This window comes from Oculina patagonica, chromosome 8, assembly GCF_052425735.1.
Source record: "Oculina patagonica isolate OP01 chromosome 8, crgOcupat, whole genome shotgun sequence".
Lineage (NCBI taxonomy): Eukaryota > Metazoa > Cnidaria > Anthozoa > Scleractinia > Oculinidae > Oculina > Oculina patagonica.
In genome coordinates this window covers 22,546,259-22,557,811 of record NC_135765.1, presented here as the reverse complement: position 1 = coordinate 22,557,811, position 11,553 = coordinate 22,546,259, and the positions used below count along the sequence as shown (strand labels likewise).

Below are 11,553 nucleotides of genomic sequence, written 5' to 3'. Positions count from 1 at the left end.
TAATAGTCACGTGTGTGCCTTGAGATGGAAGATTCACTAGTGCCCAGCTCCTTCCGTCCCGCATCTTTCTTCAAAACATGGCGGACTTGATTGGAGCGATTTGCCGTATTTTAGTCGCTTTTCTGTTTAATTTTGCTCTTCAGCAGAAAACTAAAGCACAGCAGAACACCGAGGCTACTTCAGCTATTCAATTTACAGTTTCTAGTTCGCAGTCTGTGGCAAGTTTTTCGTCTATTTCACCGACAAAAACAACAGCAAGTAGCAACAATTCTACAAAAGAAACTGACTTGTCGTATTTAGAGTGCCCAGACGGAGTTCCATGCAGCAAACTTGGGGCGTCTTGTCTTCAGTGTGAATTTAACGACTCGTGTATTTACGGGAAAGACGTGGAAGTACAATGTAAAGCAATTAGCACAATCAAATGTACGGTAAGTACAGTTTTAATGAAATATAAGCTAAGCTTATGTACAGATCTTTACGTATAAAGCTCAGTAAGATGACGGTAGTATCGAAAACGAAGACCCCGAAAACGAAGACCTAAGACCTAAGACCCATACGAAAACTAAGACCCATACGAAAACTAAGACCCATACGAAAACTAAGACCCATACGAAAACTAAGACCCATACGAAAACTAAGACCCATACGAAAACTAAGACCCATACGAAAACTAAGACCCATACGAAAACTAAGACCCATACGAAAACTAAGACCCATACGAAAACTAAGACCCGTACGAAAACTAAGACCCGTACGAAAACTAAGACCCGTACGAAAACTAAGACCCGTACGAAAACTAAGACCCGTACGAAAACTAAGACCCATACGAAACGAAGACCCGGCCAAAACCTGAGCGTTACCAAGAGTTGCGTGACATTAATAATAATAACAGAATAATATTGAAGCAGACTGAGCGTACTGAGAACGTACTACTGAAATCGAAAATCAACGAGCGCTTTCCATTTACTTGGAATTTTCGGTGAGAATTTTTCGACAAATGGAACGCTACAGTTATTTCAACACGTAAACGGAATGAAAAGATGCTGTTCCTTTTCAAAATTCCATTCTGATAGCACTGCGGGAGCCTAGGTCACACATGACTTGCCAAGGTTTTTAATCTTTTGGTCGGGGAAATGAGACAAGTACAAATATCGAGTGACATTTGTACTCGTTTTGCGCGATGTTTGTACTCTACGAATCAGTGTTGGATAAGAATAACATTGAAGCAGACGAGTACTGAGAACGTATCGATCAAGTTTCATTGAAATCCTACAAATATTTGTCTTTAATTTTGAAGTGAGTACGCCTCGTTACGCGCTACATGAGTAAAATTAAAACATCTTGGCCTACACATAAGAAGCACTAACAAAACCTTTATTTACTAAATTTAGAAAAAAATCTATCATTCATTATCATTGAAACTGAAACAAACAACTCTAAGTAAAACTAGATAACCTCGCAAACTGACGAGATCTATACACAATGTAGCCCTGTTTGGCAAATTATATACGACACTACACTGTCGCAATGACTTGTGCAGATCCCAACTGCACAGTACAGTTCAAACAGATGTGTCCAGTTTGTATTCTTACTGGCTGATCCATCCCTTTAATTAATGACATTGCGGTTTCGATCCAAAAAACTGCGAAGAAAATGAAATGTACTCGTTCAATGTCAAATCATATACATGACAGTTCGAGACATTTCGAAACGAATAACGATGGCACACGTTCATGTGAACAACAATATCGACAATGTAAAGGACACTAAAGGTGATGTAAAGCGAGAAATAATAAAGCGATGTAAAGCGAGAAATAATAATAATCGGGTAGCGAAGTTTATTGAAGCAAGTATTGTGCGCGTTAAGATTTCGATACGGTGCATTACTGTTGGAGACTTTGGCTGTCTCTTCTGTGACGCAGCAACCGTTTTCGATCAGGTTTTAGTTTTCGATCAAGTCTAGATTTTTGATCAGTAGTACGTTCTCAGTACGCTCAGTCTGCTTCAATATTATTCTGTCATTATTATTAATGTCACGCAACTCTGGGTAACGCTGGTTTTGGCCGGGTCTTCGTTTTCGTATATACGGGTCTTCGTTTCGTATGGGTCTTAGTTTTCGTATGGGTCTTAGTTTTCGTATGGGTCTTAGTTTTCGTACGGGTCTTAGTTTTCGTATGGGTCTTAGTTTTCGTATGGGTCTTAGTTTTCGTATGGGTCTTAGTTTTCGTATGGGTCTTAGTTTTCGTACGGGTCTTAGTTTTCGTATGGGTCTTAGTTTTCGTATGGGTCTTAGTTTTCGTATGGGTCTTAGGTCTTAGGTCTTCGTTTTCGGGGTCTTCGTTTTCGATACTACCGTAAGATGACTAACTATGTTGAGAACGAAAGATTTCAAATCTTCCTCTGGTAGAACTAAAGTGAGTATACGATATTTTTGTAGTAAAGCATGGGAGTTTGATATTATTTCAGTAGTTAATTTGATGGATATTGATCTAGAGCATCAGAATACTCTTGTGGTGTTTTGATTTTAGGTATCCCCCCTTTCTCCCCCCCCCCCCTCCTTCCTGGTTGACCCATAAATGTACACTGCTACATGTAGTACCGTATTCTTAAATGGGGGGGGGGTGAGCAAAAGTAGAGTATAGACCCCTGCAACCCCCAAATAAAAATAGAAAGTAGGACTGCACACAAATCAGTAGTTACGTAAGAGAGAAAACACCTTTGCTGTGGCTACTGGTATACTTTAGGTTTGTTTATGGTATGTGATATCCTTCCAACTAGGTTGTATTTTATTTTCCTTTTTTGTTATCTAATAGGGGTTTGTATCATTTTCCTGGGGTAACTAATCAAAACAAATTGAGCATTTGAAAAATCAAACTCAATCAAACCCAATCGCATGATTGGAATCGATTGGATTGGATTATTGGTTATCGGTTTGATCAAGTTTGATGGCTCTGTGATGTCATTTATAATAATCAATAGCAGGAGCCCATTACTAGTAATGGACTCCTGGGCTCATCAGTTTGTATCACCTATCATAGGGCCCTCAGACATTTAAGAGAACATTCAACTGTAGATACTGTTATCAACTGCATCCTGATAACTACACTTGCAAGAAGCAGTCAGGATGCAAGGTAAAGAACTTGTCATTATGTTTACAATCACCACACAGTTAGCAGGGGTTTCAATAACATATTTTATTAGCAGCTTCGATGGTGAAATATATGGCTGTCACGGTGTCCACAAAAGGGGCCTTAAAAATAAGGCCCCTTTTTCCTAGGGGGTTCTGAAATGTAGAAGCTGGGAAATGCAAATCTGGGCATCAAAAAGAGTTGTTGAGGGTTTTTTTTGGCTACAGAACATATTTTTTTGAACAAACTACATGTATGATTTTTTTAGATGCAAATGTTATAAAATTTAATGAATTCTTAATAGACGGCCATAAGAAGCCCTATAGGCAGCGGAAGACTGCCAGTAACTGGCTTTTATTGAAACCTGCGAGTCAACTGCAACATTTATCTTATTAACCAAATGCAAGGGAGGAAGTGCAGAAAATATCAGCCCTAGGTCTTGACAGGGTGGATCAAGCACAGTAGTCTGCACAGTAGAGACTGAAGACCATTTTTGGGACTCCCGGGGCCTTCCAAGACAGGTAGCTGTGTCGCAATATTGCGTGTTCCTGAGAACCAATGTTGCCTAGCCAACAGCTGTAAATGTCGCTGTTGTTTCCCCTACTATTGCGTTGCTGTGGCATTGTGTCGTTCTGGCATTTCAGTGCGGTAATGATGTCGCTTATCGCTGTTAAAAAGTTCCTGTGTCGCCAGTATTGGGGGTCATGTTGCTTGTCGCTTCTATCCCTTGGGCGCAGGAAGGCCTCACTCCCAGCTGTCTTGAATGTAACTATAAGCCATGTTACCATGTCATGTGTACAGCTGAGCAGCTGTACAAAACAACACATGGTTATGTCTGAGCTTGAGCATGATTGAATGGGTAAGTATTCATTTGGTAAAGTATCTTGCTCATTCTAGTATTCTCAGTAGCTATCAAGGATCAAGAACGAAGAATAAAACCATTATAATCAGAAATAGTTGTGCAACATCTTGGGCATAATACTTATACATGTAGCTTGAATTGGCATTGAATCAGTGTTCATAATATCATTAAGAAGGAATCCCTGTCACAAGTTAAACGTTGTTTCCCCTTTAGCCTTACAACAACATTGGTTTTGCGTCAGGCAGGGTGTCGTGTAGGGGAATAACTACCTGATATTTATTGTCTGCAAGCGCTTCACAATTACATTTCAATCAAAACTCTTCTTTCGCCTCTGTTCATAGCCTTGTAAAGAGGAAAAAAATGACAATTTTTTTGTTTGTCTTGAATAGGTAGTGTCCAGTCCTCAGGAGAGATATCAAACAAACTGTACTGCATTGGATGATGTGCTATGTCTTGGTGAGTTCGCATCCATTGAAAAGGGACCTTAAACACAGAACTTACACTAAAAGGCCAGATTGTTAACCCTTTCACCATTCTATTTCCAGTACACAAAACCCCCCGAACGGCGAATTTCTAGCTACATGTATGTCAAACTTTCCGTCTAAAATAGCATGATTTAATTTTTTAAACAGGGTTTGTGCACTTCAAATAGGCTTTTGAATTCCAAAAATTACAACACAAGCAAGAAAATCCAAGGCAAAAACATCGTGATAAATTAGAACATTTATTTTATTCAAAAAAGAGCGGAAAATTAATGGAAAGTTTGTACAACTCTAATACCGCATTGTTCAATCGCACGCAAGATGTGACTGTAGAAAACGGTAGGACAGTTTGAGTCCATACGGCTTTGATCTTGGCATCCGAGGTTTGAAGAGGTCTTCAGTAACTCGAGTCATTCACCATTGACAAGTTGTGAAAATAATTCCTTCCAAGTTTTAAAACTGGCCTCAGAAAGAGAGGCCAGTTTAGAAAGAAAGAAAGAGCATCTTCTTAGTCAATCAAAATGTGGCGGAAAATGTTGATTCGCGCGTCTTCACTTCATGTTTTTATCGAGTTCTTGTCCTTCACTTCACGGTTCAAGGACGCCATTTTGAAGTCTGACCATGTGCTTTCAATTTAAAATATATAAGACCCCCCTCTAGGAGCCTAGTTCCTAGGTCTCTGATCTCAAATCTTAAGCGGTCAAATTCCAGGAAAAGCGGTTTGGTACGTTCCAGTGGGAAAACGGAATCCCGGTTTTCCGGTTTAGTGCGGTGAAAGGGATAAATAAACGACATAAAATAATCATTATAATAAGCTATTGTCCATGATGTTGCATTTTGGTCAATTGGTGTTAAGGCCCATTACACAGGCGATTTTTGTCACGCAACTCATTGCAATTTTTGTCGCACCAAAGTTGCATCAAATTTCGAACAGGTTTGAAACTCCTGCGACTGGGGGCAATTTTATCGCCGCTAGTTTTCATGCGTGCAAACTCGCAGCGATTTCATGGCGATTTTATCGCTGTGATATCCTGCCGAAGTTGCATGAAGTCGCCGCAATATAGCGGCGACTTCATGCGACTTCGGCGCGACAAAAATTGCATTGAGTTGCAAGACAAAAATCACCTGACGGGCCTTTAAGGTCTGTAAACACACAGAATAGGAATGAGGCCATTATCCAGCCATCTTGACCCAACAGACTTGACTCTGACTGTAAAAAAAAAAATTCATCATGTGGCATAAAGGGCACCATTTTTCTTGCAGTACATGGTTAGCAAGATAGCTCTATTTTACTTGCCCATGTAGCCAATCAGACAGTGTAGGATTTCAGCAGGGCTGTCACTAATTTTTCAAGTAGGTGGGGAAACGAAAAATGTAGCCGGGGGACAAGATTTTCTAGTGTTGGCTGTTGATGGGGGCGGGTTGTAGGGTTTAGGAAACAACAAAATTGTTCCTAATATGAATTGGTTTTTATGCAATTTTTACACCACTGTAACCTTCTCTACGAGGAAAATCTGTTTTTTCTTGGGAAGTTCTTGCCAAAATTGGGGTGCGTCTTATAGCCGAGTATTTTCGCCCAACTAAATCTTATAGTCGTCATTTTATAGTTACTTGCAGTTAAAACAAGAAAAAAGAAAACTCTTAGTGTTTGTCATTGAACTGTAAATTATTTTACACCTCCAGAACAAGAAACAGAAAGTTTTAACGAAAAGTTTATTATCCGAGTTGACAAGTTTTGGTAACGACTGCTTACGTATACATGTCAGCATTATGTTAAAACAGACAAAGAAAATCAGGCATACTCATATTAAACAAATCTTCCCCATCTTGGAAAGTTGATAAATGACTTTAGAAGACAAGGAAACACCAAAAAAGCCTGAGAATCGTTGAAAACCCCTCGATAAACAAAGTGCGAACAGGGCGCGAAGCAGTACGAAGCGTGCTTGAGAACTTGGTAACCAAGCTTCAAACTCAGTGGTCACTGGAAACTACACATTTGCCAGGTTACTGAGCAGCCAAGATCGAAGCATAAACGATGGAAAAATGTTTACCTCGAGCTAATTTAGAGGGGGGCAAAGGGTTTATACGTGACACGTGAAAAGGGCCAAAATTAGACCGTGACGCGTGAAAATAGGGCAAATATTAGACCGTGACGCGTGAAAATAGCAAGAAAAGACACGTGATCCGTGAATTCTGCTGTTTCAAGTATACGTGACACGTGAATTTGGTTAAAACTTGTGCGTGAAACGGGATCACGATACCCCCTTTGCTACCCTCAATTTACGCCTTATATTAGCAAGAAATGTTACCTCTTTACCTGAAAATTGTACCAAGGAGTATGAGCAACATTCAAACATTCAAATTCTGTAAGGAGAACTGTCCTTAAATTGATGACTGCATCTTTTTAACTTCCAAACTCATGGTGCGTCTTACAACCGAGTGTTTTCGGAACATTTTCAGTTTGGAAACTTAGGATGACAAAGTTGCCAAGTTTGGGGTGCGTCTTATAACCGAGTGCGCCTTATAACCGAGAAAATACGGTAATAATAATTTGCACTAATAAACTATTGGTTTGTTTTTTAATTTACAATTTTGTCATTTGATGTATTTTTCACTTTCCAATGTTTTGGTTTTGTATCAGTCAAAGTAGCCGGGGCTCAAAGTCGTTGTAGCCGGGGAAAATCCCCGGCCCCCGGCCCTTAGTGACAGCCCTGAAATTTCAGTTGGTTTATCTTGCTTGCAGAGCCAGTCGTTCCTTAAAGGAACTGTGTCAGGGATTTAAGCCATATTTAGGCACGGTTAATGGCCATCAAACTCAGTGAAAATAATATTAAAATACCTTCTTAAAACAGTGAAGGAACATTTAAATAACACAGCAAATAGAGATGGCCAAAAATGCAAAAAAAATTGAAACAGATTGCGATTTGGGTTTCTGAAATACACTGTTGGGCTGAACAGTTTTCAAAGTTAATCTTGTTTGCTTGTAACTTTAAATTATAACACCCGGGAGACAAATTATTTTGATTTTAACAAATAAAGCTATGGTTTTGTCATTTAGATCATAGATTGAAGTAATTTCTTTGCAAACATTTAGTTTCATAGCAAATATTTGGCAAAACTTGCCAGTAAACTAACTCGGCCGTGACACAGTCCCTTTTATGTTCATTGTCTTTGTATTAAATCATTGTGTTGTTTGAGAAAATATATAAAGCCATCCCACAAAATGTTTGTACTTTCCTTTAAAAACTTTGGCTTTTGAGACCCCCTTGGAATTTCTAATTATTGTTGCATGGGGTAGGGATGGATAATTCCTAAAACTGTACATTTGTCATATTTAATTGCTGCATGTACAGTGGAACCCCGATATAACGATCCTTGATAAATTATAACGATATTCCCGGTATAACGATGAATATTTCATGTCCCGGCAAAAGTAACAGTACAATATATGGAACAGAACCCCGATATAATGATCTTCGATATAACGATATTTCTGATATAACGATATTATCAGTACACAGTCACATTTTATTTGGAAAACATCGAATTTAATGCAATAATATTACGGTAATCGAGTCATCTCTAACGTTTCTAAAAACAGCTTTGTTCGAATTGATATACGAAAATGATACTGTGTTCTAAGCCTTCTTATCAAAATTATTCTCTAAAATATCCCCTCTAATATGCAGTACTTGTTAGGTTTACCCCGATATAACGGTTTTTTCAGTTATTTTACGGCCTAATCGTTATATCGGGAGTTTCAATATAACTATTCTTTGATATAGCGATATTATTTACTGCTCCCTTGGCATATCGTTATATCGAGGTTCCACTGTATTTACATTTTTTATGTTAGTTGTAGAGATTATTTTACAATACCCAGCCTTACATGTTATTGTTTCATTCAAACTATTCTTGTTCATAAATTGTGCTTAGTATATCTTGCACATGCACTATGTGTTTGAAAAAAAAAAAAAACTGAATCCATGTAATTATGTTGTGCACTTTCCTTCAAGGCAATCGTACATTTCCAAAGTTATTGCTGTGCAACTGGACATCAGGTTACAGATGGTCGACTGCCGTATTACTGAGGTAATCATGAAGACAAATATACAGTAATGTGTCTGTGCCCCCGGGGGGGGGGGGTCACTCCCATATAAGGGCTATACGGGTATGTGCCGCTCAACAGGGTATGCTTTTTGCCTATCTGACTCTGGAACAGAGTATAAAAATCACCCTTTGAACTCTGGAACAGGGTTGATATTTTCCCAGAATCCTGATTAAACACGGTTGAGTTTTGCTATGAAACTCAACTCCCCTCATCGCTTTATCTCCGAGCCACCGGATGAGGTCAAGTGAGCGTATTGTGATTTATACCATGCCATAGAAAATACAGCCAATCAGAATACAGGAAAGCCGTTGTATATTCGACGGTATTCAACCCAACCTTCCCATCGTGCGCTGCGATCTTATTCTCGATGAAATTTAGTGAGCGTATTTTCTATGGCATGGTATAAAATAGTTACACAACACTTTCTCGTGGTATACTATGGAATATCCCACTTGTCACTTGTATTTTCTCGGTATACACACGAGCCTTTCCACTCGAAAGCGTTGCATAACTAGTATATATGCAAGTGTGTCTTTTATATCTATCTGTAGACATATATTTCCATTGTGGATATTGTCTGGAACAGGGGCACAAATGCAGCTTTTTTTCTCTGGAACAAGTCCAGAGTCTCAGAGACTCAGCGGCACACCCCCGTAGTAAATTTTAGGGAGTACCCCCCCCCCCCCTGGTTACTGTGCTTACATGACAGTCTGTTTCCACTTACAGATCAGTCAGCTTATGTAATGCCAACCTCAACATTTTGATGATGTTCTCCAGTGTCAGTTTTTAAAACTTTGATTTAGTCTTATATCTCAACTTATGGATTGAATAAAAATTTTCCGAGAAGATGGCCACTTAATGTTGTTTTCAGTGTTTAGGAAAAAAAATTAAAACATATTTACATTAGCCTTGCTGGAGTTTCAATGCAAACAATTAAGAATCTGCTGTCATTGGAGATAACTGTAGTCGAATCATACAGTGAGGTCCTCAGCTATGTGCATCAGGTCTTAACAAATTGACGTCAGTTTTTTATGCGTCTGTCCTGTTATTGATGACAAATTTCGTCATAACATTGTCAAAGTATTGTAGACGGCCAGTGGATTTACAACAAACTGTGACTGAAAACTTTCTTGAGAACTATCTTGTCTTTCTATCTGCAGCTTGACACTTGGTGGTTTTGGTGTGGACCGCTTCTACTTGGGACACTGGAGAGAGGGGCTTGGAAAGCTGTTCAGCTTTGGGGGCCTGGGAGTTTGGACCCTTGTGGACCTTATACTCATCATCATTGGATATGTCGGACCAGAGGATGGCTCCCTTTATATATTTTAGGCTCTATGTGGGACACTAGAGAAAGGGTCTTGGAAGCTTGTGCAGCATGGGTACTTGGAGTGTTGATCAAGTCAAATATGTACCATGAAGTCATCGGTGGATTGCACATACAGTATGTTGGGCCAGAGTTAACTCAACGTATTGTAACATGCATTACGTGGGACCTTAGAGAAAGGTTCTTGGACAGTTTTCCTAGGCCCGGACCCTGTCTATTTAAATGCTCGCAATGGATTCAGGGCAGTCTAGCAACAGAGTGTAAGAAAATGTTAAATTGAACACTGAAACTGAAAGATGGCCAAAAACAAGAACTGGTCATAAGCTTTGGATTACATCTCAGGATTTGGCTGTAGTCAAATCAAAGCATAACTACCTTTAAAGGTATTGTTTGTGTTTAAGTATGACTTATGTTATATTTTAAGAAGAATTGGTACAAGTTATTTGAGATGGATGCATTTTTTATCGTTGTTCATTACGGAGCACGATAAGAACTTACTAATAGCAAGCGTTCTCAATTCTTGACACCTAGCATTCTTTATTTCCACTGAGTTATCTAAAAACTATTTCGATGCTGTAAAATACAGATTACTGGTCAAGGGCTACAACTGATAATAAAAACTTTAATTATAGAACTATCGATAATGTAATTTAGCAAAAAGACAATTCTTGGAATAATTATTTAAAGGTATTGTATAGTGTATTTCGAGTTGAGGCGTCAAACATGCACCTACAGCAGCTGAAGTGAGCGAATAAAAGGTGAAACAATATGATTTTATTTTAGTTCATGCGGATATACTTCAATCTCACTTAATTAAAGCCAAATCGTAGCTTAAACTACACTTTCACACTTTTCTGTTTTAAAATACACAGTGGAATGGCCTGCAAGTAGCAGTGGCTTAACTCGGTGGGCCAGTCTTGCGTCAGTTTATAAAAGAAAATAAATTAATAGTAATAACTTAATTATTAATAAACTAAAAAAAACACAGAGTCGACGATGTTCTCTTTTTATAATTAACGTAGTTACAAAGTTATGTATCTGTACCTACTAACGATAGTTCTGCTAAATATAAGCGTCTGAACGCTGGTTTTCACAAGAGTCGTATAAATCAAAAGAGTAGAGCGTTACGATCTAGTGAAAATTAAACCGAGGGAATCGTGAGCAGAGTTTCCGATTCCTCTTCTGACTCCGTGGCTTATGATCCACTGAAAAAAAGAAATTGCCAGAGTCGCGAGCAGAAAGAAAGTACTCAGAGGGTGTAAGAGCTAGCATTCATTCGCTTTTCCGACTCTGATGCCGTCGAGCTTATGACTCCGCTTACTACTCTAATTTTCGATTTTCACTCTAGGTCGTTAGCGCTTTTACGACTCCAACTACGACTTCGCGTCAGTGAAAAAAGCCTTAAATCCTGTGTATGCCCCTTCCTTTCTATCTTGTCAATAGTCCTCCCCAATGAGCTGCCTTGCCTGAGCTCTGTTTACTGGGCAACATTCAGACGACTAGACGACTACAAGACATATTGATATTAATGTACAAGGTTAAAAATTTACTGGCACCTAAACACATTTCTGACATATTTTATAAACAATCTAAGAATTATGATTTACGTAGTAGCGATTTTCCAATACCTAGGTTCAACACTGTAA

General features: G+C 38.8%; 2 protein-coding genes across 2 annotated transcripts in view; both read left to right on the top strand.

The window, feature by feature from the left end:
• The window catches only part of LOC144661917 (uncharacterized), a 459,725-nt gene that overhangs the window by 117,351 nt on the left and 330,821 nt on the right, over positions 1-11,553 (top strand).
• Positions 45-10,153, top strand: LOC144661937 (TM2 domain-containing protein 3-like). Its single transcript, XM_078522656.1, has 5 exons — positions 45-428; positions 3,039-3,131; positions 4,380-4,446; positions 8,489-8,564; positions 9,744-10,153. The coding sequence occupies exons 1-5, from the start codon at positions 78-80 to the stop codon at positions 9,910-9,912; spliced, it is 756 nt and encodes a 251-aa protein (XP_078378782.1). The 5' UTR covers positions 45-77; the 3' UTR covers positions 9,913-10,153.

Excerpts from the sequence above, each read along its gene's own strand:
- LOC144661937 (XM_078522656.1), top strand. The coding sequence starts at position 78 with ATGGCGGACTTGATTGGAGCGATTTGCCGTATTTTAGTCGCTTTTCTG. Across the intron at positions 3,132-4,379 it reads AGAAGCAGTCAGGATGCAAG|GTAGTGTCCAGTCCTCAGGA; the intron begins GTAAAGAACTTG and ends TGTCTTGAATAG. Across the intron at positions 4,447-8,488 it reads GGATGATGTGCTATGTCTTG|GCAATCGTACATTTCCAAAG; the intron begins GTGAGTTCGCAT and ends CTTTCCTTCAAG.